The 27,610-nt window shown below is 36.2% G+C and overlaps 2 protein-coding genes across 7 annotated transcripts; one reads left to right on the top strand and one right to left on the bottom strand.

Moving 5' to 3' along the window:
- The first annotated feature begins 182 nt into the window (after nt 1-182).
- LOC147522696 (plant cysteine oxidase 2-like) lies at nt 183-4,886 on the top strand. Of its 5 annotated transcripts, none has more exons than XM_086594783.1 (6): nt 183-402; nt 670-864; nt 2,614-2,732; nt 2,850-3,012; nt 3,640-3,867; nt 4,588-4,886. In XM_086594783.1, exons 2-6 carry the CDS (start codon nt 681-683, stop codon nt 4,716-4,718), a joined length of 825 nt encoding a protein of 274 aa, XP_086450909.1. In that variant the 5' UTR covers nt 183-402; nt 670-680; the 3' UTR covers nt 4,719-4,886. The 5 variants fall into 5 exon arrangements, with proteins under 5 accessions (XP_086450909.1, XP_086450916.1, XP_086450919.1 ...); XM_086594790.1 differs by having other exon boundaries at nt 284-412; XM_086594793.1 differs by lacking the exon at nt 183-402 and adding an exon at nt 475-524.
- A 1,704-nt stretch (nt 4,887-6,590) lies between these two features.
- Nucleotides 6,591-14,127, bottom strand: ALDH12A1 (aldehyde dehydrogenase 12A1). Of its 2 annotated transcripts, none has more exons than XM_086594769.1 (16): nt 13,933-14,127; nt 12,942-13,045; nt 12,704-12,807; nt 12,492-12,559; nt 12,048-12,105; nt 11,817-11,930; nt 11,483-11,566; nt 11,103-11,207; nt 10,064-10,177; nt 9,601-9,732; nt 9,424-9,513; nt 9,087-9,176; nt 8,467-8,676; nt 8,017-8,127; nt 7,088-7,167; nt 6,591-6,994 (listed from the first exon to the last, which is right to left on the bottom strand). In XM_086594769.1, the coding sequence occupies exons 1-16, from the start codon at nt 14,022-14,024 to the stop codon at nt 6,856-6,858; spliced, it is 1,695 nt and encodes a 564-aa protein (XP_086450895.1). In that variant the 5' UTR covers nt 14,025-14,127; the 3' UTR covers nt 6,591-6,855. The 2 variants fall into 2 exon arrangements, with proteins under 2 accessions (XP_086450895.1, XP_086450896.1); XM_086594770.1 differs by having other exon boundaries at nt 12,942-13,021; nt 13,933-14,126.
- Nucleotides 14,128-27,610: the final 13,483 nt, after the last annotated feature.

Raw genomic sequence — 27,610 nt, 5'->3', positions numbered from 1 at the left:
ACAAAACAGAAGTCGCTCTTATGGGGATATGAAAATTCGAAATATAATATTTATATTAAATTCATTCCATGATTTAATCCTAGGTTCATCAAAGAAAACAAGTGGTTTCTAGTATAACAAGTATGGACTGTGTATTATGGTAAAGTCAAAATACATACGTTTCACGTTTGAATGGATAGATTATAGAAAGAAACTCCCACATTCCACCTGTTAAACAGTTTCTTAAGCAGCCCATTGGAAAGGTTTTAGTGTGCCCATGGTTTCTAAAAAATTAATAATATTACTATTTCTTCTTCTAAACACTCATCTTTCGTCACCTTCAACAGGGAACCATATCTTTCACATCCTTGTTTCCCTTTCCAGTTTTCGACCCGGCCAACAACACTAAAACTAATAAACAAAGTACGTTAGAGTATGTAGTCCTTGTTCTCTCTTTTCTTCTTTCTATATATATATATATATGTGTGTGTCTGTCTGTCCTTTTCTTTCTTTCTTTTTTTAATCCAACATATCTACCTTTACCTGTAATGGTCATGTTTAATGAATGCTTTGATTCCAACACATTTCTAAATTTTGTTTTAGCTAATGCCATTTTTTTTCTTAATTTTGCTTTTTTTTTAGTGTTGCCATTTTTATTGGTTTTATTTTTTCTTGTGTTTGGCTTCAAAGGTATAGTCTGCATGAAGATGGATTCGGGCTTTAGAGGAGAAGGTTCGAATGAAAACAAGTCGGAGAAGAATCGAAAACGTTCAAAGAAATCAATGGTTCAACAACTTTATGAGACTTGCAATGAAGTCTTTGCTACTGGTGAAGCTGGAGTTGTTCCTTCTCCTCAAGATGTTGAAAGGCTTCGTTCAGTTCTTGGTATATGTCATTTTTGCCTAGCTTCTTGTTGTTGTTCTATGATTCTTTATCTCATGCAATATTGATGTTCTGAATGGATGGTGTGGTTGCATGTATGTTTAATCTTTTGGAGAATTGGCTTGTTTGATTTCGATTTAAGTCTATACTGATGCATGTGAAGAACATGCATATTCTTTTGAATAAAACTTGTTCCTATAAAATGCTGTTTGTTTCTAAGTATTACTGTTCTTGTGATCGAAATGACATTGCATGCATCGGAAGAAATTGAGATATTTCTTGTCTTTTTTTGTTTTCTGGTTTAGGATTGGAATTAGATCTTGAATTGGGGGAGTTTTGATGGATCGATTGTACTCCTTCATATATGATGAAGTTGGAAATTGGAATAGATTGAATGTGATTTAAGAACATTATATTTCTTATTTGGCATTGTTAAATCAATGCTCCAGCTATGAGTTGATTGAAAACTTAACAAAGAAAGGGACAGAGTAAATCGAATTATTCAATACGAATTACTCAAAATTGATGATGTCTTTGTTATCTTCTAGATCTAGAAAGGATATGATATGTAGAAAGCCTATGACGTGCATGAATGCTCGTCCAATCGAGGTAAGGTGTTGTCAGGTGACATTAGGATCAATGTATACCGTATCCGACAGCTTTATACCTCGTATAGAATGTCCACCCACGTGTATGATAGAGGGGTTCTTTTAGGACTCGATATTCATTTTAGGTAACATCTGTTTCATGAACTTTCGATTGGTACGATGTGAAATTCGGTTTCATGGTTCATAGTTCCATTCCTTGGATTTAGGGCATGCAATGTATGTGATTACCTGCCGTTTGGAATCTATATGTTTTGTCGTACATAGACGTAAACACGTGCTTACATGTACTTGAATTTGTTTATTGAATATAAAATCTGAATTGGATTTCCTATCAATGTGCTCAAATTATGAGTATAATATTTCAAAAAAAAGAAGAAGTGGTGCTGTGGTGCATCAAATAAACGACCTTCACGTCTGAGGTAGACTAGCTTCTGAAATGGTAGGCTAAGATGACGGCATTAGTCATCCTCCTCGGATGCTGTATTGAAACTATCAATGATGACTGGACATTGTGTACAACTACCTATACTTAATTACCTGTGCATATATTTTGTGATGCATTTCCCCTCACAAGCATCTATTTAAGGTATTCTTGACACATACGTCTCTTTGTCAGCCCACAATCTTTACACCCACTGATTTATTTTCCTTTTGTTTGTTTTTTCAGTTTTCTTAAAAATATAATGATGCCTTTGGAGTCATGGAGTGACTTATCACCCGTTGTTAACTCGTTATTCCTTTCTTTTTGTACCGTGTCCAGAAGCGCTCGCATTATGTGAGTTGACAGCAAACATAGCTGAGATACATTTCTTTCTATATCCATCTTGATTTGATGAGTCTAATTTATAGACTTAAGGCTGTAATGCTAATATGCTATACAAAGGCAAATCAAAATGAGATTCCAGCGCATCCCATAGGATAGAGTCCTTTGATCACTATGCTATCCTATTCCACAGATACTGAAGGATCAAAAGGTATCGAGATTGTTGAGTGTGTCATGCCTGGCATAACCACTACTTGCTCAAAACACATGCTAATTGTAGTGATTTATTGCAAGCAATTTATGAGAGCTCATTTCTTTTATTTCCCCTTCCTTATGTGTTTGCAGGTGTTTGATACTTACTGTGTGACCTGTTTTCTGCAGATAACATGAAACCGGCAGATGTTGGACTGACAGAGGACATGCCATATTTCAGAAAGTTTGAGAAAGAAGGAGCTCCTCCAATAATATACTTACATGTCTATGAATGCCACAAGTTCTCGGTATATCAGCTTCTATGGGTGCTTACAGTGAACTGTTTCATTTACCGTCTTCCATGAAGCTTACAGTGAACTGTTTCATTTACTGTCTTCCATGAATTTTTACTTGCACCCTTGCAGATTGGAATCTTCTGCCTGCCACCATCTGGGGTCATTCCACTGCACAACCATCCGGGCATGACTGTGTTCAGTAAGCTTCTCTTCGGTTCAATGCACATTAAGTCATATGACTGGGAAACTGATGCACCCCACCACTCAAAGGAGAATACAAACCACTCCCAGTGTAAGTTCTTATTTCTTATAATGTTCCCTCTATTTGGTGATATTGATTGAACTATCTTGCAACTTCCCCAAGTTAGGAGTGCTTTGGGATAAACTGTCAAGTGTCAACATGAACAATCATACCTGCTTTGCTTGAGGAAATTCTGCTTTGGTGTACTAAACTTCTGCTGTGCAATATGCCTGCATTAGTTGGATGGATCCATTGGTAGACATATCTAACTCAATATCATCTTCTTTGAACGACTGAAATTTTTTAGGTATCCAATTCTTACCCGGCCATGTCTGGGTGATAATGTTCTGGCAAACACTTTCTGTTCTAAATGGTTAAGGCGCTGTGTGTTCAAGCTCCCACTTTTCTCTCATCAGAAAGGGGTCTTGCAGACCACCTCACAGTGTATCTACTAAAAACAGATGCAAGACCTAGAAGGACCTTTGCAAATGTCATTTATCTTAGCTTAGGAGTTAGGGCCGTCATTGATATTTTACTACTTGACACCCTTTCTCTTTTCCTAAATGTAGTTATTTAATCACGTCTTTCCGACTTAGATTTCAACTTCCTTGGATCCTTTTTATTTCTTCCTACTTTAGTATAGAAAATTGACAAATGTCTGCATCTTCTTTTTGTCAGTGCCTTCTGTCCAACCTCAAGGGACCCGGTTGGCCAAGGTTAATACCGACTCTGTCTTTACTGCTCCATGCAACACTTCTATACTCTATCCAGCTGCCGGAGGCAACATGCATTGTTTTACAGCATTGACCTCTTGTGCCGTGCTGGATGTGTTGGGCCCACCTTACTCTGATCCTGCAGGTCGGCATTGTATGTATTACCAAGGTGTTCCCTGTTCCAGTCTCTTAGGTAACATATTTTGCCTTTATCTGTGCTTATGCTTTGCTAGGTGACTCACGTATAGCTAAAATTGGCACATTTTTCTGGTGCCTATAATATATGGCATCAAGTAGAACTTCAATAAAGGGAAGGACGAGCATGGATATGCTTTCCTGAAATTCTGGTGCCCAGCTGTCCAAAGCAACTCTCATCAATAATGTGGTGAAAACATGCATCCATATTGGTATTTGTTTTGTAGATTAGATCTTACAAATCTCAGTAGATACATTCACTATTAATGGTTTAAGTTCTTTTGGACAGTTGCATTCTGGATTTCCTCGGGAGTAAATCTGAACTGGGAAACACTTCCAGCTTGTTCCACGCTTGTTCTAGTACCTTTTTTTTTTTTTGCAAAAGCCTCCAGTGGGGAGGGGGGCTAGCCAGACCCCTACCAGTTTATTAAAATATCAAAAGCAACGTAATGAACCTTACCAACCTCGTTACAAGGATAATGCATACCTAGACCAATAATGCATACGCTTGTTCTAGTACTTTATTTTGTATGTAACATCGCATATGTTGTACATGCCATATTAGTTCTCTGATTCATTGATGTTTCTCAATTTTATAGGAGGTCAGTACTCCATTTTTGTGAAGTCATGTCATCGCTTGATGATGAACGGCTAATTACCAAAACCTAGATAAATCAATTAACATCCTTACGTTTGACTAATCCCCTTGTATGTACAGGTGACCCAGCACCTATGCCAGTGGATTCGAATGAAGGGGAGAAGTATGCATGGCTTGAAGAGCAGGAGAAACCTGAGAATTTCTCAGTAGTTGGAGCGTTATACAGGGGCCCAAAAGTTGCAGACAACTGATACTCACTTTAGATCTTTAGTGAATTACCTCCATTCTCGTTTAGCATAGTAAAAGAGCAGTACTGGGGTAAAATTAGGCTTTCTGTTTGAGTTTAGTGTACATATATCTAAAACACAACATGAATAAGAGAGTTTGGAGTTTAAAAACCATGCTTTTCATTGGCTAAATGACTCGTTCAACTTAAATGATATATTGCAGAACCCTGCCATAATTTTAGAATGCTATTAGAAAACACTGAGGTGGATTTTAGACAATAAAAATGAAAAGATTCTGATTTCGGAAATATGGTCTATATAAATGCTTTATCCTGGCATTTAAGTAAAGTAGAGACGGGCAGTCAAAGAGATTGTGATGGAAGAAAAAAGTTTTTCCAGAATTTGATTGTCTCCAGTAGATGATTTGAAGTAGTCGTGGTCCTGCCCACTATTGAGGAGTTAGTGAAATTGACAATTTTCAGGTTTTCAGGACAACAGTAGAATGTGGAAGATGTCTCCTCTTCCTGGTCATGCCAAACAAACTTGTTTGGGGTTTCTAATTCTGTTTTCGTCTCTTTCTTTCTAAAGTGAGGAAAAATCAGAAATAATGTACGTAGGTGCGATCTGGTAATTGTTGTGCCCTTTCCAAACTGGAGACGCATTCCAAGTTTGGTTCCACCTAGAACCGACCCGTTTCTATTATCACCAATTTAGAGGCATTACGTCGTTTCAGATTGCAACAATGCCTACCGTGAAAAAGAACAATGGTTTTGAAAAGTCTGTGTTGAGAGGCTGTAAAAGGAAAAGACGATGCTACCGTGAAGAAGAAGAAGAAGAAAAAGAATGATTCCAAAAAGTCTGTGTTGAGAGGCTGTAAAAGGAGAATAAAGAACGATGCTGTTGCTGTCGAAGAGGAAAAGGAGGTTATCACGCCTTGCCCTAACGACGACGTGGTTGCTAACATCTTGGCTAGAATCCCAGCGGATGTTCTTTATAACAAATTCAGGTATCTGTCTCAGGAATGGTCAGACATGCTATTAAATTCGAGTTTTACTTATGCCAACTCCCTCCACTCTAAGGTTGGTATAATTTTCATGTACGATCAGTGGCACGTGAATGCTACTATGGTGATGGGATTCATGGAGCTTGAGGGGTTGGAGCTGAAGATAAGAGAATTAAACGTGTTCACAGAACAATTGGCAATCATGTCCTCTTGTAATGGTTTAGTTTTGGTAAGAAACGATTTTACTGATCCAATGGCGCTTCAGATTATGAATCCTATGACTAAGGAAAGCATTAGAGTTCCTCAATGTGAACATCATTGTCTTTCGCACGATTTGGTATTCCTTCGTTCTACTAGAGAGTACAAACTCGTAGACATGTTCTATGATAATTCTGATGCTATGGTGTTTCACGTGAGAAGCATAGGTGGTTCTTGGAATGATTCATATTGTGTTAGTGATTCATTGAGAGGCACTTCAATTAGATGCAGCTATACTTCCTTGGGCTGGGATATGTTCTGGTTTGAAAGGATTTCTATTGATGGGATCCTGTATGTGAACTTCGGTTCGTATACAGAAATAGTGTCCTTCGATGTATGCAATGGAAAGGCGCAAGTACTAAAACTCCCAAGTGAAGGAGCCGTTCAACTCATAGAACTAAGTGGATTTATAGCCATTATAAATACCGATGGAAGTGATTATAATATTAAGTTTCCAATTAATGTATGGATTCTGAAGAGTATAAACAGTGGGGAGTGGGAAAGAAAATTCAGAATTAGCGGTTTAAAACCCAATAAAAAAAAAATATTTGCTTTGACTGTTGCTATATGTTTATTCACCCGGCCTGAGAGCATGGAAACTTCAGAGCACATTTTGTAGCAAATAACAACAAACAGAGGAGTGCAACTTTGTATTATTTTGCAGCTAAATACTGATTAGATAAAATTATACATTGAACAACTCATATATATCTAAATTTCAGAATTGTAAAATGTTCTTCTTCCTCAACTTTATTCTATGGTTGAGACTTGACCAAACAAAAAATCTGTTGTTAAGAAATAACAACTTGCTCAATTAATTCATTCCAGACCAACAGTATAAGCCGCTGCTCAAACATATTGTAAAATATGACGAATCATCTTTTCTCTACAATGACGGACTCAGGTGGATGGTGGGATCTCCCAGTGTTGTGGCACAGGGCCAACGTCATATATGATTTCTCTATGGCACGACCAAACAAGCTTAATTGCTTCTGGAGTCCCAATTCCAGCACCCCTAGGGTCTCCAGCTGGTCCAAACCTGTGATAAGTAAATTCATTATTAATGGTTTAACTGTTTAAGTTCTTACAATAATGCCCACAGATATGTAAGGAATATCGACAATTTACTTACCAATGATTTTGTGGAGCTCCTGTTGTTCGTGCTCGCAATCCGGCATAAGTGGTCCCATTTACAGATCGTCCAATAACTTCCTGCACAAGGAATTTCATTGTTGTGACATATCTAGAGCAAGGACCAAAATATCGCTGATATATATCGGTATTTTGGTACACCGACATCGATATTTCCGACATATATCCACTGAATATAGAACCCTTTTTTCCCGATATATATCGGAATTTCCAATATAAAACTTTATATCGCAGATATAATTGATATATCCGATATTTATGATATATATCGGTTGACTTTTTTACCATTTTAATATAAATCCGATATTTCCAATATATTTCCGATATATCCGATATTTTTGATATTTTAAATAGTTTGGACTAGTCACCAAAAAAATGGATATATCCGATATATATCGGTTTTTGGGTACACCAATATATTCATCGATATCGATATTTTGGGCCTTGATCTAGAGGAACTTTGGACATGAAACGTCAGCCCAGTCACTTATGGAACCACAAATTATCTCTGGCTTGAAGCATTCCCATGGTATAAGACTTGCAACACATCCAAGATCAATCCCAGTACAATTCAAGACGCCAGTTGGCAACTATGCCTTACACAAAGTACTAAGGTTATCATCATATAATAATTAGATGCCAGAACCATTCTATTGAGAGGAGTCGCATAATGGCCTTGTTGAAAGATTTGTGAAAAAGAAGAAGAAGAGGTGGCTCCTCAAGTTTGCTGCGGCCCAGATTTCATAGACATGGAAAGATGGAATCCTAATCACCTAATATCCTCTGTTCTACTTACGACAAACAAAAATAAACTCAAGGGCATCTGGTGGAAACTTCGTTTATTTCTTGTTTTGCTTAATAGAAAATATATGCTTTAATAACATGTAATATATTAGTTTTTGTTCTTACCTGCAGAAAAAGAAGATCATTTGAAACCACAGCAGCAGTCAAATGTGCATGCATCCTCTCAAGTGCATCCAAAACCTTTGCTAGTTGATCTTGCTTATAGTCAGTAACAACCTGGAAAGGAACACCAAATTACCGTCAGTAATGGACAATTCTGGCTTCTGATACAAAAGATCATTACGTAATTAGAAAGTTTATTATTTAGACTCCAGAATAATCAACACTACTCGCTATCACAACTAAAAATTTGAAAATTTAACTTAAATGATTAAATCTCTGTAAGGGTGTGTTTCAAATGTATTCACATCCAAATCTGCATATCTAGAGAGTATCCATCATAGGGTATGTACGATCCTTTAAAAAATAACCGTTTGGGTGATTGTGTTTTATACTTCCTACAAACAATTGGCCTTATGGAAACGAGAGTAAAATACAATAACTGCAATTTTCCACCTGAAATGGCCCAAAAATTTCTTTGGTGACAAGCTCAAAATTATTGTCCTTCAGAATTTCATCAAGCGGAACATAAACAGCTGTCGGTTTTATGGCACCATAGATATTTGGAATGGAATGGTTTTCTAAAGCTTCACCCCCAAAAAGCAATTTTGATCCAGGTATTTTGAGCAAAGCATTCATGTGCTCTAGCATGGCCTCAGTTGTAACCTGCATGTAAGAAATGAAACCAAAATCTGAATGACAACTAGCTGAACGATAAAAGTAAAAGAAATGCTTGTGCTTACCCACAGAGTAGCAGAAAACAATTTAAAATTGCGTGTCAAACGTAAATGAAGATATACGTCTCATCCTATGTGCGCGCTGTTAAAATTCTAGTAGCTTAGCATAGCCATGCTATCTATATGGAAGAGCCACCATATCAATTGACATCTTAAAAAATATCCTCCCTATAATATTTGTTTTACTATTATATTATAATACAATGATGTCATATAGGTATTCTTTTCCGAACTGGTAGTATGCTCTTTTGATTGTTAAAGTAAGTGATCTCCGATATCACGTCTACAGCTATAGAACATGTCAATGAGGTAAAAACAAAAACTAAGTCCTCCACTTACTGTAAGTACTGGACCAATTGTTAAGTCTTCCAACTTTCTTCTCTCAGCAAGAGATTTCATTCTAGAAATAAGATCTGTTGAAGCCCAATTCTGCATTAGCATGTTAATAATATCAATATAGGTTACAGATCAACGAAACACAAACCAGTCTTTTTACAATTTATCTCAAAAGTTACTTGTATAAAAGAAAGGGTACCCTAAAAGAATCGCCAAAAATTGACGCCTTCAAGAAGAGAATATGGAGCAGAGCAACTGACCCAACCAGTAATATAATTGGTAATACTTTTGGGAGTTCAATAACTTAAACAGGCCATATGAAAAAGATGAACAAGCGAACCTCATGCATGAACAAAATTGATTGTGCAGAGCACTTCTGGCCACTGCATGCATATGCATCTTGATCACAAACCCACGCAACGTAATCGGCCTGTCATATAAAAAATCACAAATTATTCAAAAAAAAAAATGATATAGAACCGGTAGTTATATTTAGAAGCATCATTGAGAGAGAAACTTCATGAACATCAGGACCCAGGATCTTCCAGTCAAAACCAGCGTCTTCCAATTTAATACGTCCTTTCAGGTCAAAAGCCAACTTTTCAGCTACTCGTGAGCTACCAGTAAAAAGCGTCATTCGTGGCTTTGCCTGTTCAACCAATAGACAAGGAAACACAATATTTAATGGAAAATCACTGCACATAGCAAGCATTATGCAAATTATGGTAAAAAACCCCATTTATCAAGCTACCAATGAAAGTAATACCATCTAACAGATGCCTCAAATATAAATTCTGTATTCTATGCTTCCTAATTACTTGCAACCAATGTGCAAGTAAAGTATACCAGCATACCATAAATACACAAGTAGCAAAATGATACTATGAGATCTTACAAAAACAACATTGTTACTTTATGCAATAATAATTATAACCGCAAAAACAAGATCATTAGACAAAAGTGCTTCTGAGAAAAGCAACCTCCAACAGTAATTTGTTCATTGTCTTTCCATCAGAATTAATGAAGTCAACATCTTCCATCGGCAGTCCACAATGGTGCAGCAATCGAAGCATTTGATCCATTACAACACTTACCTACAACACACTAATGCAATAAGTAATATAGCAGATAAATATATAATTCACATTTGTCAACAAAAACTCTAAATACGACACTGGACCAGAACAACAATCATCACTCTCTGACTCCACGACCAATGAAATGATCTGCAAAGGATCTGCCACAATTCTCAAACCGATGGTGATTGACATATGAACAAGGAAGCATATACATATAAAATTTTGAAAATGTTGGATACATTGGTACTTTCTTTTTATAAGAATGTTGCTACTTTAGACAATACCTAATATAAGAGTAATGCATAGTTAGATTGCCACCAACTGATATTTATTGTTAGGGATCTGTTCATGTACCCTAAGAAGTACATGTAACTGCCTATATGGTAACGGTTGTATAAATAAACAAATAATAAAATAAAACAAAATGAAGATCTGTCAGCTTTCCTTACAACTAAAATCATACAAAGAATATTTTAGCGGGAAAAAAATATATATATATATATACTCCCAAAACGTACAAAGCTATATCTCATCCTACCAATTGAATTAAGGGCTGATATTTTGTAGATATGATCTCCCCACCATGAGTAACATGCCCACCAAATTTCGGCTCACCTAATCAAATGTTATTATGAAATTCTGGACTGTTGGATAAACATTCAAAATTGAACACTAGTTTTTGCAAGGTTAGACATATCCAAATAGGATGAAAATTTGTGGGCATATTATACATTGCGAGAAGATCATATCCAAAAAAATCAGGTCTTAATTCAATTTGTAAGTCGATGGAGTGGCTTGGGAGTGGCTCTATCCCTCCCCTATATATATTCAACGAATATCTATCTAGTGTGACATATTCGTTAGTTCACACCAACAATATGTTGATTTTCCTTTCGGCAATAATGAACAATTATCACATAATTAGTTTCTAGCAACAAACCTTGCTATCAACTTTAAGAAGGGGTTTGTTTCCCATATAAAGCGCACCCATCAATTGGAGAACAGGAATTTCCAATGGGAAGTTGAAGGGAGTCACAATCACCACCTGTAAGTTCGCAAACAAAAAACTTCAGCGTACATACACAAACTTGTAAATGAAGTTTTATGACAGTATAGGTTTTTTGTTTTTCATGACTTGCAGTGATTTTTGCAAATTCTCAAATATAACAAACTAAATAAAACATATATTTTTTTATTTTTATTTTCAATGAAAGATATACTAAAGAAAATCAATAAGAGCATCTATAGTATGGATGTGCTTCGAAATAATAAAGTGGTTTGTATGGTTAAAATCAGGAGATTAAAGGAGTTAGGCATTACTGGTCCATATGGCCATCGAAAACCATGGCTTTGTTGCCCAAGATGATTCCCGGGAACAGCAAAAGATCTGGCTAGGAAACGGACCTGTCACATCAATCAGAGAGTTATGGATGTTGTGGAAAATACATTACTACTAAAAAGAGTTCACCTGAAAAATAGGTAAGTTTCATAATAATTTAATTTAGGTAGACAAACTGACGAAGTGAAAACATATTCCCCAAGATGGAGAGATAAAAGTCTAAACAAGTCTCAATGAAATTCATGTTCTTTCAAAACTCAAAAATCCATGTTTTCCACCACATATAGATGCAATACTTGAGCACATTTTCTTTACCTGATCACCGCAAAAGTTCTCAAAAAACTTCTGGGTCACATATACCTCAGCAAGGGCCTGCTGATAACTCTTTGGAGAAACCCTTTGTATTAGCCTCGTGAAGAAATTGGATACCTGAAAATCAAGCAGATGAGAACAACTGCAAATTAAGGATCTGAAAACATGTGATACAATAAAAAAATTTCTATAAAAAATGTTTTTAACTATCTTCCTGGGACTTGTAGATGCTACCTCGGGCTGAGAGAGCATATGAGCAGCTTTTGTAGATATATCTCCATACAAAAGATATCTGAGAAACATATATTTAATGAGTGACTGCAATTGTACAGTTAAAAATTTGGTCAAAGAGAATTATGATTCAAGTAATTAGGTTGAATACATAGACGAGATAGTAGTATACTGTGACAGTGTGTGCATATAAGTATATTACGAGGAAAAAAAAAGATAGTGGTGGTTTAGTGACTCTGCATCACAGGAGAGTCCTTGCACGGATTTAAACTGATGAGTCACATATTAAACAGATAAAATGACGCTGCTGAAAAGCCTGGTTTGAACTATGATGAGTGTGGCTTCTACTCAAATTACCGGTTTTTTAAACAAGGTAATGGAGGTTGTGACAAAATGAAGAAGATAATAGTCGAAGTACATAAAAAAAGCATCAATAAGAGAACCAACCTCTCTGGAGATCGAAATGGATTATGAAGACCAGATTTGGGGCACTTGGACAGACTATCCACAAATGGCTAAAAAAAAGGCATGCAAAAAAGTTATAAGATACAAGCTAAAATACAAAGAGGCACCAGTTGGCTACACCATTAGCTGAGCCACTTAAGTACAAGATTGAAAGGAAACTCAGGAACCAGGGTATGATGGTTATACATCTATACCTTTACCCCTGTTTCATCTACTTCAGCCACTCTGATAAATGGTTCCCCATTTAATGGATCCGCAAGCGTATTCCAGTTAGAAGTTCCTTTCCAACAGCCCTGTACTGAATATACCAAAATTCTATGTCAAAGCAATTCGAATAAATGCAGTATACTAGACTTGTTTATAATGAAGACAAACCTATAAACTTTTTTTACACAGCTGATGGCTGGCAAATGCTACTCAAATTATACATACCTAAGTTGTGTACTTCAGCAGGTTGAGAGCCTGATATTGCCTCAGCTTCTACAGTAGCAAAAGATAGAGTTTGTAACGATCTGACGCACATCACCAAGGAAAACCTCAGAAAACAAAATTAAAAACCATAAGGAGAAGAAAATAGCAAGTGATCCATATAACCCTTCTTGAATCAATACCAGAAAAAGAAGATAAAATTTGGGCAAATTAACAAAGCATTTAAAAGCAAAGACAGGTTAAATAATCAAAAACAATCACGCCGTGTATGACATAAACTATAAAGAGTTGCTAAGAAGTATCTTGGTAAAGTATGCAAATATGTGTCATCACTAACAAATTGCAAACTTCTTATCAGATTTTGCTTCTGGTGTCCATGATTAACAACTGGGACCATTGAGCAAAATCACAGTTCGAATTCATCAAAGCTCTTGCACACTTCATACTCAACCAAAATATTTTGCTATATACCAACCTCGCAACCTCTTCCTTTTTTTCGATAATATTCTACTATACACCAACCAAAGTGTCAACACTTAACATTTGAAACTTTTCAGGCGTTACAACACTACAACACTACGGAAGTACAGAGTTCAAAACTAAATCCAAATTCTACACATTTCTGCTAGTAAAAATGTTTTAAATAACATTTCCACCAGGAACTCAATCAAATTACATTAACAAACAGAACAAGAACAACGATTTTACAAAATTTCAAATCAAAATAACCAAAGTTTAAGCTCTTATAAGAGCTAACAACACATTTTCTTAGCACCAAGCACTACAAGATAATCAATATAACTACTATCAACAGTCCTACTATAATAACAAGATAATATCTTTTGCCATTTTCCAAATTTTGCAATAAAACACAACGCCTCAAATCCTCTCTTATCATAGATTATTTAATAAAAACAAAAACAACCCATCAACATATACAATCATATTTTAATACAAAACCAATAAAGTTGAGAAAGAAAAAAAAAATACACACCTAGTTTGATTGATAGAAAGCATGAGACGCTTTAAAGCTGTTTTTGGAACTTGAGTTTTCATCATTTCACTGCACAAACGAAATCTAAACATGTTTATGAATGAAATGTAGTTTACACTTTGATCACCAACCTTAAAACACTTGAAAAGGATTGATGTTTTGAAGTGATCAAGTGAAGAACTAGAAAACAGTGTAGTGCGTGCTGACTACTTATATAGGAGTGAGTTCATGCGTTCCAGTGGTGCTGTTTGTGTATATTATTTTAGTGGTCTGTTAATCTTGACCGTTTGTAGTGTGGTCTGTCGTTTAGTGACTAAGTTTGGGTGTTGAGAAAAGGTGAGGATTGAGGATACGTGTACAAGTTCATCGAGAATGATGTCTTGTCGTATAGTTGTGTTTAACTTGAAGATAACACTTTGGAGGTTTTATTGTTCCTAGAAATGAGATCTGTCATGGGGAATTGAGGAATGTAGCTGATTTTGCACGTGCACACTAAACCGTCACCTCCGTGTTATAGAGTCTTGTGACTATATGTGAGTACTATATATTTATCTCTACTATTACAAAAATAAATATGGTCTACTATTATAAAAATAAATATGGGTAATTGTCTGAATCGGCCATGATAAAAGCACGTTGTGTTTCAAATGACCATGTCTTTTAATTTTGACCAATTTAACAGGTTTTTTTTAATCTTTTTGCCCTTCTTTACAACACTCTTTTTCCTCCTGCCACACTATCTCTCTTCTGCAACACACACTCTCTCCTCTTGTACTTCTGATGTTGATATGCACAATAATGTTTATCTGTTAGATTCTCTTAGCAATACCTACTAGCGATTAATGACCGTTGGATTTCAACCCAGCAAAAATGAAAACGGACTTTAGCTATTGTGGGAATCAGAAACCAACAACTTATGGACCTACTATAAGTATTTTTTGGTTGTTTTTGTTGTACGGACATGAAACAACGTTGACCTCGATTTTTGTGCCAAACTATAAAAGTGTTTACAAACCTCCAAAACTTCCAGTTTTTTTACTTCATCTTCTTGGTTATCCTCTCTTTCGTGATTTTAGCAAGGTTTTTCATGGAGGACAAGAACATAAATCTTGATAATGGATTTTTCTAAGGTTCATCTTTTTATTATTCTTTCCTTCTACGATTCTCATTGTTTATTGATATGTTTTGAACTTTGGTTTGTTGTCTTCAGTGTTGGTTTGTTTTTAGGTCGTCTTGAGTTTGTTTTTACATAGTAGTGTATAAAGTTTTTTAAGGTTTCTATAGTTGTGTTTACTATTTCCATGTTGATTTTGTTCTTGTTGCATGGAGTGAAGAAGTATGTAACAGGTGAGGTGAAATTAAGAGTGTTTGATGTATATATTTCCTTAGAAGGATTCATGTGTTTTGTGGAAGGTTTGTCCAAGCGCATAAAATTGAGTTTTTGTATGATGTACTTGATGAACATTGACTACTTGAATATGATGAAAAAATTGACTACTTGAATATGATTCAAAAGCAGAAGAAGACAACTATGCAGTCATTGTGGTGAGCTTGGATTGCCTTTTCAGTCGCGGTTCCGCCAGGTTTTAGCAATGAAGATTGTGTAGATGCCACCATACGCGACACTTACATGTACCGTCAGCAACTTGGGTTTCTTTGGAAATCCCACTTCCACTTCACAGATCACCTTATGGAGTTTTGGAAGTATGTTTCACTGTATAGGTTTGGGCACGAATCGATATAATGGTATTTTGTGGTTTGTGAACGGGCGGTTCATCAGGTTTGAGTGTCGACAAGAATGGCGTTAATGTTCATATGTTTTGTTTATGATTATATCAGGGGTACCCTTATATCACTGTTGTTGTTTATAAGGAGATAATGAGAAAGAAATCTATATGGAAACTCAATAAGAAAATATGTATTTAGCATCCACAAAACTGGGTTGGATGTGTTATTCTAAACGGAGGTAACCGGCAGCGTATTATGTATGATACATCAGCAACTGAAGCCATAAACAATTACACAATTAAGACTATCAAGTTGACTTTAATATACACCTATAACTTATATACAAAATAGTATAATCCAATAACAAGTTAAGCAAAAGTTAACTTTGATAAGTTTATTCAATATCAAGTAAAGCAAAAATGTAGCATTTAATAACACATATTGAAGTTGAGAAGTAGTACCTAGCATCTCAGTGCCATATTTTACCATTGTTCCCACCCAACTCAGTTACAAGTTTGTCCGTTGTTCAATATTTAAAAAGTTTTCTTATACAAATAGCCAAAATGTTTGGAAGTCCCACCCTTTGTAAAATGACCAGACTCAGAAGTTGCTGATGGTTAGTACATTAGAATATGTTTGTACTGAGATAAACTGGTGAGATGAAGAATTTAGTTTGGGTGGGAAAAATCTTTGCCACATGTTAGGAACGATACGATAGCATTAATTATTCGCTGAACAGTTGAAGAAATGATGGTTTTTGAACCTTTAACTGGCACGTGTCAGTAGTAATATGTGTGAGTTATAAGGACTGTTCAGTGTTCATTTACGGACCAAAAAAACCGCCCAAATTGAATACCTTGAATCCTTAATTTTCCGACCATTTCCAATCTTTCAAAAATGAGAAAGCTTAATTTGATTGTTCGTATGTCACTCGATAAAATGCATAAATTGTTCAAGACATTCACTACTGCAGAGAGGGAAGATTTTGAGAAGTCTTGCTTCAGGAAGTTTTTAAGCATTAACGAGAGAATGCACACCACTACTACGCTAGTGTATGCTGTTTTGGGACACCAAGTAGGTAAACTTTGCTACCGAATCGATAAGAATGATTTGGTGTTTAAAAAAAGTGATGTTGCTCTTATAATGGGTCTTAGTGTGAAGTCGGTTTCTAATTCATTCTACACGGCAGATGTAAAGATCTTACCCTAATTTCGTGCAAGGTTTTTTAAAGGAACCACAGTTTCTGAAACAGAAATATTGGAAGTTAGAAACTTGGCAAAATCAAGTGTTGGTGAAGAAAGTCATAATGATGTGTTTAGACTGAATAGGTTGTATATACTGTTGCAAGTTGTGCTTCCAGGATCTCCTAGGACAGTTGATGGGAGGTATATTGATCTGGTTGAGAATTTAAATGCATTTGACAGCTTTACTTGGGGCACACCTCTGTTTGAAATGTTGGAAGAATCTTTGGAAGACATGTCTAACTTGGTGAGTGTTGGAAAGGATTCTTTCACAGTTTATGGTTGTTTAATTTGTTTTGTTATCTGGGTATATCTTCACATCCCATCTCTTGGGGCTCGGAGACAAGTTGATGGTAGGTTCCCCAGAATACTAGATTGGATAGACTTGCCTTCAAGAAACATACATCTACATACTTATAAGAAAAATCTTCAGCCTCTTAAGGGGAAGGCAGTGGTATTGGAAAGTCTAGATATGTCTAAAGGAGAACTGAATGAAGAAGTGTTAAAGGATGCTTTGGCGCAACAACCCATGCAAAGTGGTGCATCAGTTTTAGGGAAATACAATAATGAGGAACTTTTTCAAAGACAGACAAAAGTAATTAAAGGCCTTGTAAGTAATTTGTTTTCTTTACTGTGTTCAATAATGTTGCATGTTGTATCCCAGAATGATAATAAGGTACCCATGATAATATATGGGTAACCAATTTTTGACATTTGAAGTACTCATATAATCTTATAATGTTATAAAAGTTGTAATATGATATGGGTACTCTATTATATAGTCTTGAATTGGAATTGCAAATGTTGTTAGGACCCATGTTGTTATATGAAGCATTGATAATGTGTTGTTATTGAACTGCATGTTGCAGCATTTTTTCATATATGAGGCAGTAATATGTTATGGTACCATAATTGAGATATTGTTAAACAATATATGTCAGTAACAATGTATCTGTTGTGGTTTACAAATAGTGAAGTAGGATTTTGCATGTTGTATCCCAGAATGATAATAGGCCGGGTACCCATGATAATATATGGGTAACCAGTTTTTGACATTTGAAGTACTCATATAATCTTATAATATTATAGCAGTTGTAATATGATATGGGTACCCTATTATATAGTCTTGAATTGGAATTGCAAATGTTGTTAGGACCCATGTTGTTATATGAAACACTGATAATGTGTTGTTATTGAACTGCATGTTGCAGCATTTTTTCATATATAAGGCAGTAATATGTTACGGTACTATGATTGAGATATTGTTAAACAATATATGTCAGCAACAAAGTATCTGTTGTGGTTTATAAATAGTAAAGTGGGATCTTGCATGTTGTATCCCAAAATGATAATAGGGTACCCATGATAATATATGGGTAACCAATTTTTGACATTTGAAGTACTCATATAATCTTATAATGTTATAGAAGTTGCAATATGATATGGGTACCCTATTATATAGTCTTGAATTGGAATTGCAAATGTTGTTAGGACCCATGTTGTTATATAAAACACTGATAATGTGTTGTTATTGAATTGCATGTTGCATCATTTTTTCATATATGAGGCAGTAATATGTTACGGTACCATGATTGAGATATTATTAAATAATATATGTCAGTAGTAATGTATCTGTTGTGGTTTACAAATAGTGAAGTGGGATCTTACTTATATTATTTGTTATGTGCTCTGATTAAGCTAAAACATGTCAGTAAGGAGATTAGGGTTATTGGGGATATACTCCAAAGTGAAATAAAGACTGGCATGGAAACAATAATTCATAGTGTCAAGAGATTGTTCATGGTGGGTTGAAAGGTGGTATGGAAAGTTCAGAGGTTGAGGTTGTGAAAAGGCCTAGAACAAGGAGTAGAAGTTTAGAGGTTGAGGTTATGAAAGGAGCTACAACTAAAAACCCAAAGAAGCCAAACAATGTAGGTGTTGATGCTATACTGAAAACACCAACAAGGTCTTCCCATAAAAAGGTTCACTCAGAACTTAAGAAAGGGAGTTCATCTACTTCTAAAAAAGTTACCTTTGAGGTTTCTCCTAGTTCCTCATATAAAAGAAAAAGAGCATTGGACAAGGATCAAAGCCTTGAAGTTCTGGGAGATACTTCAATACGTGCTCAGTATGATAAAGTAAAGAAAAGGAAAGTGGTCAAAGTTTGTGGTACCCGAGTTCAGCCATCAAGGGCAAGCAAAGTTGAGGCTATAAAGGCTAGTGAGAGGCAAAACTTGAAGAAAAAATATCAAATCAGTGAGAGAACAAGGGAACGGCAGATGAAGCTTAAGAAAGCAGAGACACCCAAACAGAGAAAAAATTGATCCAGGCTGAGTCAGATGAAAATGAAGATGTTGAACAACAACAAAGAGGGTAAAATGATTCGGAGTCAGTTGCTGCAAGTATTTTGCAAGAGATTAGTGAGTCCATACCAAAGGGGACATACCAAGAACATAGTGTGGAGTTGGAGGAGGACATGGTGGGGGTACAAACTGCTATAATACCTTATGCTGAATCTGCAATGCTTGACCATGTTCCCTTTTACTCTCCTTTGGCTTGTGCTTTAGTGTTTCCTCCTGGTGATCTTGATGGGGAAGCAGTCCTGAATAGAGAAATGGAAAAAATCAGTTTTGCTTCACTATTGGCTGGAAGTGCAGAGCTCCCTGACATAACCGAATTACCAGCCCTATCACCATCAGAAGGAGCAAGCACTGAACATGTTATGGCATATGTAGATGATGATCAGAACACTGTGGGTCAGCATGATGCTACTGATTTGGAGGAACCTGATGTGGTACTCATTCACACTCAGATGGAGATGGAAATGGATAAGAAAACTGAAGAGAGTGGCCGTAGAAGAAGGAGGAGTGAAAAAAGACTGGGAAAAGAAAGTACTGGTTTATGGGAAGAGAAAATGGGAAAGGAATGTGACTTATTAATCAAGTTTGCTCTGTCATCAACTTTTTACAAGAAAACAACTACCACAGGTAAGGTAAATATTGTCAATTATTACTGGAAAAAGTTAAGTAGGAAGATGGATCAACAGAGCTCTCAAGATATGAGAGTTTTTGGGTACGATCAAGTTATTTCAGTGCATAATTTTCATTCGTTACATGGACGACATTGGGTGGATGGTGAGGTAATGAGTCTACCATTAGTAATTTGCTCTACAACTATCAGCAACTTGGTATTAATGTGCAAAGTAAACTACTACAGAAAGTTAATTGTTACTAATTACTATATGATTCTTTTCTAGATTCTCAGCTTATATGGCAAGTTATTGATAAGGTGGTATAAGCAGCACTGTAAGGAACATGTCATTCCAGAAGAGAAAGTGTATACTATTGTGGAGGATATTTACTTTGTTGTGAGTTCTCTATACTTTAATACTAAGTTTCTGTTAAAGCTTACTCATTATTCTTACTTAAGTTTGATAAGCTTCATCATCACTTTGTGGATGTAGAAATTCATCATAAGAGAGTATGGGATATTCAAGAAAAAGTTAGAAGACCCAAGTTTTCAAGCTGCAAGCCCAAATGAGAGAGTGGGTAATGGTTTGTACCATACAGATGAAATTGTTAAAAAGTATTTGGACCCCTTTGAAGGAAGGATTAGAAATCAACCGCACCCAGTACAGGGTAAGGGAGTAATTATACCTCTTCAAGTTCATGGTAATCACTAGATTGTTGATGTCTTTAACTTTAAAGTGATAAAAGTGTGCACCTATGATTCTCTTGGTGGAAACCAAATTTCTGATAAACAACTAGCTTTGGAGAGAATGATTAATTCCTTATGTGCTCAGGTGTGTTGATCCAAGCTCCACTGTCGATTTGAACACATCGTGAGCTCGTGAATTTGTTAGTGTCACATAACAATCAGATTCCAACAGTTGTGGGTTATATTGCCTTGCCTTTATTGATAGTCTTCTTAGAGGTGTTCCTGAGAGGGTAAACCATATTGACATGCAACCATTTAGAATGCGGCTGAGGATTGGAATGGACATTATATCATGTGGATTAAATCCAGATAAAGTGGCTAAGAAGAGAAAAGAATTTGAAGAGAGGTTGACAGAAGGAAGTCTACAAGCAGAGAACCAAGTGTCCAAGGATGTAGCAGCTACTGGAAAAAAGGCATTGAAGCAAGTTGACATTGGCATAGAGCTACAGAGTGAAGCAGATTCAGCTGGAATTGACAAAGAGCCCAAGGATGTTGAAGCAGCTACTGAGAACCAAGTTGACATTGACCAATGCCAACAGAGTCAAGTGAACAAGGATGTTGAAGCTGGAAGTGACCAAGTGTCACAGCCCGAATTTCTAAACAATAACAAAGTGAATATTTGAAATATAATTATCTCAAACATCACTAGGTTCACTTGTTTAAAAACCCAGACTATGACGAAGAATACTACACATACAAACCCTAATAGCCATGTCATAAAAGAAACAACTTAAAATAAAATAATCCCAATAATTATCCGAAATCTCTTTATTAAGATAACATCCTTCCAAATAAAACATCAAACAAACTCTCCAATTAAAGTTCATCACTACCATGTCCTCATGCCATGAAAAAGGTAAACTACGTTATTACATTCTTCCAACAAAGAAATCAAACCTAAAAGAAAACTAACGGACCGCTCTAGGCACGAATCCCAATCACACGCCGCGGTTCCACTGCCTTCCACCTATGTTCCCAAGAACACACCCACGTTGCCAAAATAAAGCAAACATGGGTCACAAAAATGGAATTTCTTTGGTATGAGTAGACTAACCACATATAAACATTTCAAACTTTACTTATCCAACTAACACTTTAAATCTATCATGACCTAATCATTCTCAGCTTGGAAGACAAGTAGTTCCGTCATCTCAAACGACATAGTTTCTTCCCAAGCAAAACTTCCATTTTATTAACCTCCATTTTATTAACTCATTCTAATAACTCCCTTTTAATATCTAAGTAATTGAATTTCACTTACCGATATCCGCCGCTGTATAAGGGTAGGACCGCGTCCCTGCACAAAATATTAATTATTAAGTCCTACCCTCCTGCAAAAGAAAGTTAGAACTTGTATATAACATATGTACATATCCTATATGTATTCAAAAGTAAGCCCAAACACACTTGCATCATCAAATAAATTTCTCTTATCACTTAATCAATTACTTTTCTTATACACCCACCCTTTAGTACCTACTCCACGATTTGCACTCCACACATTTGCCAAATCACACATTCCTGTGTGCCTCTCTCCCACCGAATACCACAATATCATAGCCATCTCTGGGCTTTCATACACATATTTCACAGCCTCTTTGGGCACAAAAACTCAGGTCATTCATGGCACATTCAATGAATACCTTAGGTCATTCCCGCCACATTCAAGGAATACCTATCATATCACTAACGGGCCATTCATGGCACATTCAATGAATGCCCTGGGTCATTCCCGCCACATTCAAGGAATACCCAACCCTACATTCCGTACACTCAAGGAATACAACTAACCCGCAAGGCGAATACCTTAGTTCCTCTTTAGGGCAGTCCAAACCATCTGGTCATTCATAGCACATTCAATGAATACCTGGGTCATTCATGGCACATTCAATGAATACCCTTATATAACGCTAACGGGCCATTTATGGCACATTCAATAAATGCCCACCTAACATATGACTTCATCAGTCATAAACTCAATTCCAAAACTTGAGGCGTGGAGAGTTCTAAAAGGGTGCGGTAAGTTTTGTTTACGCATTATTGTACTTTATTGCATAGATTATTTAAGAGAACGTAGGAATATCTTGATTCAATTAATTTTGGTTTACGCGTTATTAATTTCATGGATGTATAAGTGTCATAACGTTGTGTATCGCAAAAGACTGAAAAATCACAAAGCAGTAAATACACACGTACACATGTATATTTATAAAGGTCCTAGCCTAAGTCAAACATGCTAATAGTCCTAGACTTATCCTAATAGACCGAATAATAATTTTAGGAAAAAGTCAAATTTTCGGGTCAACTGGTCAAAGTCAACCCTGGTCAAAGTCAACAGTCAACTCTGGTCAAAGTCAACAGTCAACTCTGGTCAACCCGGCCTAAACTCCAAAAACCCAAAAGCCCAAATCCTAAGGCCCATAGTCTAATCTTAAAGTCAAAAACTAAAAGTCCAAAAGCAAAAAAATATTAGCCCACGATTTTGGCCCAAGCCCAAAATCGTTTTTGGCTACTGTTCATCTCATTCACCCCTTTTCTCCAGCCACCACCGACCACCACACAGCCACCACCGGCCACCCCTAATTAAAACAAACCCAGCGGTTTGGTTCAGGGAGAAAAACCCTAGCTACCCATATCAACAAATCATGATTCTGTTATACTGCCAAAATTCGAATTTGACGCCATCAATGGTGCCAGGAAATCCTCACTCGACGGAACACCACTCATCTCTCCACCATACTCCCTACAATCAATTCACATACACCAAAAACGACTACCATACCCAATCACAGTTTGATAACAAAACAGTTCGAATGGTTTACTGGAGGATGGGCGTGCCGCCATTAATGGCTGCTTGGAGCTTTCCACAGCACTCACAGCCCTCCCCACGAATCTACACTCAATCCCTCGCGACAATCAATCTCCTTACAACCCAAAACAACTACCATACAATTTCAATACCACCATAAAAGAGTTTAAACGAAATCCTAGACGATTTCTGCTGTTGGGCATAAGCCGCCATTAACAGCACACAAAACTTTACCAATACCATTTCATAGTCTCGCAAATCAATATGATTACCATGTGATAATATGTAAAATGAATAGTTTACCTACGAAATGAACGATGAATTCACAACGTAAGTAAACTAAACTATACTTTTACGTGTCTTGTTATCAAAGCTTCTACTCTCAATGCGAATTGCACTAAATGGAGTACGAAGTTCGTTCCACTCCTAGTTCTCTAGCACGGATTGTTTTCTAAGTCTAACTAGTGGCTCTTAAGTCAATGAGAGCTTTACTTAAAGGGTGTTATACTCACGATGAAACTAAAATGAGTCTACATTGAATTTAACTACTTAATACTATGGAAATATGCTTGTTTTTGAATCTAGATAAAGGATTTAGGGAATTGAATCCACCTCGAATCCAACTTAATAACCTAGTATAGATTCTTGTATCTCGATTCTCGTTCTTCTACGGCAAGAAATTCGAAGTTCTAATCCCTAGTGTTCATGGCATTTCTACCGAAAGTACTAACTAGCATGTGAAGTCGCCCACCCATTCTCATGGCTTAAACACACGACTTTCTAGAGTGGAATAGATTCTACAACCAATTCTATACTAACCACTAAGTTTTCATCAAGGCTTCATCAACCCCTCTAATGGAGGATTTAGCCTTGATTCATCAAACTAACAATTCCCATTAAATCTAAACTAAACATAATGAAAAGATTCTAACTTTATGCGATTTCACTAAACAATAATCGAAATCTAATTAATAACTATGAAATGATAACAAACAATAATGGAATTTAGATCTATAAATCGAAATTGTCAAAATAACTATTTTTATTATCTAATCAATCAAGAACAATAATTTGAGAGTTTAATCTAAAACAAGAATTGAAATGAAATTAAACTTAATTAATCTAATGAAAACTAGATCTAGAATTAAGGTTTAATGGAGGCTAACTAATCTAATTTATTTTCTAACCTAACTATCTACCATTAACAAAGACTTAAGCTTTTGTTCTTATACATTCAGATCCAAAATTCGTGCATGGGCTTGGAGCGGGGTTTGGGCGAGAATCGTGCCCAAAACCCAATTCTTTTCAAATTCAAAAGGCCTCTTCAGCTGCAGTTGACTTCCACAGACTTTTCGTCCACTTCTGCTCCTCTGATTGGGTCAAGGCTTGGACCATTACAAAGCTCTTTCTGAGCCGGTCGTTTTGACATAAGGTATGCCCAATTCGGAGGTCCGAGTCCAAAGATACGGCTTTCGGAAGTTCTCGACTTTTGCTCCTCAGATCTCGCTAAAGTGGTACATTTCGCACATAATGGACTTTGAAGCCCGAAATGCATAAAAACGTGAAGTGTTAACTCTTACTTATTATTCACATAATTGGTCTAACAAGATGATTATTAAGGGGTTAAAACTACAGTTTTGGGCTCTTATCAAACCACCCCCCAAACAAATTTTTTGCTTGTCCTCAAGCAAATATGAGAAATTAGAATAAGTGACCAAAAATGGAGTTCTAACTACTCGTTTATTTGAGTGCGATTGCATTGACCATATGCAACAAGGCCTTAAACCACTAGGAATTCCCTAGTGGACGAAGTTATAGCCTCGTGAGAGTTCCCGGTGAAGGTACTCACAAACTTCATCTATACTACAACGACTAAGAAAATAAAACTATTGTTTCCTTATTCATGCTCAACTATCTATACATCTCTCTAGCAATTACACAAGAATAACCAGTCAAAACCCTAAGTTAATATATGCGTAATAATCAATCATCTACAATACACATATATACAATGAGTAGTACTATCAAATGTTTAGCGTGTCCGTTTTGAAAAACTTCGGAATAAGCGCCCTTAAGTAGGTCCTCACATAAATGTCAAGACAAAACCACTCGATTTTTCCACTCAAGTTTAGCTACTCCGATTAATGTAAAAGTGGGCACACTTTACCTTACAATCTCAATGACAACAAGGAAGCCGGGGTCGATCAAACACATCTGCCACTTACTATCACACTAACCTATTCCTAATTGAGCTAGAGGTCTTTATTAGGTGTTGCGGGGATTAGGAGATAGTTTAAGAAGGAAGGAAATGGATATTCAAAAGGACAAGTCTGAGATAATAGAGTCTTCATATTATGTAACTTAGAGAAACCCTTGTTAATTACTTTTGCTTCTACACTTTGTTTCCATCCTTAGCCATATTTTTCTTTTCTTTGGCCTTTGACTCCCTTTTATTCTATTTTTTTGGAGTTTTTATTTATTTCTATTTTTTTTTTTTTTTTTTTTTTTTTTTCTTTGGATGGAAACTTCTTTTCTTTATTTTCTGAAGCAACTAACTAATTTTTGTTTACACAGGTTTTTCTCTTCTTCTTTCTTCCTCATTCTATTCTCAGACTTATTCTAAATTGGGTAGGTTGATTTTTTATTTTGTTTTGTTTTTGTAACAGGGTAAAGGAATTGTGGTTTATGGAAGGCTAAAGAAGGGCTCGAGTGGCTTAGCTAGGAAAGTAATTCATAGGTTTGAATTTCTGGCTATATCGATCCAAAGAGCGGCCTAAATTCTCGCTTAGGATATGGTTTAGTGATCAAGCAAGTGGACGTGTGATTTCTCTATCCGGATTTTACTTCTCCCTTGTGTCATTTCTCAAATGTTTCGCTCATATAAGGCTTTAGGCTATATTCTCACAGGATTTGTAGAATAAGTACTCTAGCCTAGATTTTAAAACTTATCGCTAACAATCATAGATACTCATGTAATATATTTATAGATAGATGCAAAGATTATTACCTACGTATTAACTTATGTTTCTAACAATTATTCTGATGCAACAGCTATGTGAGACTTCTAGATTGTTAAAAGCATGGAGAAAGAAAACAATACCAATATTCCTAAGTGTATAGCATACTTTTTATTTATATTTTTGAATTTTTTGAAATTTTAACTAGAAAACAAGTGCACATTATACATATCTATATCCTAACAGATGTCTTAATTACACGTGTTTCTATGCCCCCAAACAAGAAGCATGCTTTGTCCTCAAAGCATTTAAATAAAGAGGGTAGAAAAATACCATGGAAATGCGGAAATTCGGAACATCCGCAAAACAAGGTTAGAATATACTAATATAGGAAATAAAAAAAAACTGACGCAACTCTATAAGAGTTCCACCCATTATGGGGTTAGCAGAATTAAATTGCTTGGGACATAAGCAGACACTAACAGAAACTAAAACTTACCTCCACTCCCGGACATGCATATTATCTACCCAATAGCATCATGGGTGTTGTATTTTAGCGGGCATGACAAGTCCAAGAACAAATGCTTGCAAGAACCATAAGCAGTCCCAGCCTACGTGTGTGATCACCTCGCGAAACCAAGCACCATAAGTAGTGCTTTGAAACAAATCTTCGAAAGATTGTTCCGGTATCAATGTAGGAGATGTCATCTCAAAACTACGCTCTGGAACAGCTGCAAAACAACCGGGCACAACTCGCGGAAAACTGGAATTTTTCTGGTCCACGAGTTGGCGGCGAGCGAAGCCAACTAGAGCCGAAGTTAAGCTCTTTGTATTTTGGAATCCGAAGTGTTGAGCCTTGAAGTCGCATTAACCGTTGGGCGCCGCTTTGAGCAAAATTCAGAACAAAAATATACAGAGCGCGAGTGCGCTCTTGTAGGGCGCGAGTGCGCTCGGAGTTGCTGAAAATTGAAAAATGAGACGAAACGTGGGAGTGAAAGGCAGTCAATGGCAGTTAGGTGTAGTGTGGGTTGTGAGTGTAGAATGAATGAAGTTTATATAAAATCATGCTGGAATAGATAACACCACCCCCAAACAGTTTGGGAAGGTGGGATCAACAATAACTAATCACGCACAATGAAAATAACGACATTATATTAATATTGTCATTCAAACAACATTTCACTACAAAAGTCAAAATTAACTACGGAATGTTAACAACGTAACAT

Source organism: Coptis chinensis, chromosome 1 (assembly GCF_015680905.1).
Source record: "Coptis chinensis isolate HL-2020 chromosome 1, ASM1568090v1, whole genome shotgun sequence".
NCBI classification, from domain to species: Eukaryota; Viridiplantae; Streptophyta; class Magnoliopsida; order Ranunculales; family Ranunculaceae; genus Coptis; species Coptis chinensis.
Note: the sequence above shows the minus strand (reverse complement) of the source record. Positions and strands in the feature narration are given on the sequence as shown.

What these genes read in the sequence shown, in the direction of transcription:
- LOC147522696 (XM_086594775.1), top strand. Translation starts at nt 534, where the DNA reads ATGTTTAATGAATGCTTTGATTCCAACACATTTCTAAATTTTGTTTTA. An exon ending in GAATACAAACCACTCCCAGT is followed by an intron (nt 3,013 to 3,639) that starts GTAAGTTCTTAT and finishes TCTTTTTGTCAG; the next exon opens with TGCCTTCTGTCCAACCTCAA. An exon ending in GCATTGTATGTATTACCAAG is followed by an intron (nt 3,844 to 4,587) that starts GTGTTCCCTGTT and finishes TTGTATGTACAG; the next exon opens with GTGACCCAGCACCTATGCCA.
- ALDH12A1 (XM_086594769.1), bottom strand. Translation starts at nt 14,024, where the DNA reads ATGTTTAGATTTCGTTTGTGCAGTGAAATGATGAAAACTCAAGTTCCA. An exon ending in CTTTCTATCAATCAAACTAG is followed by an intron (nt 13,046 to 13,932) that starts GTGTGTATTTTT and finishes TTGTTTTCTGAG; the next exon opens with GTTTTCCTTGGTGATGTGCG. An exon ending in ATATGCTCTCTCAGCCCGAG is followed by an intron (nt 11,931 to 12,047) that starts GTAGCATCTACA and finishes CTTGATTTTCAG; the next exon opens with GTATCCAATTTCTTCACGAG.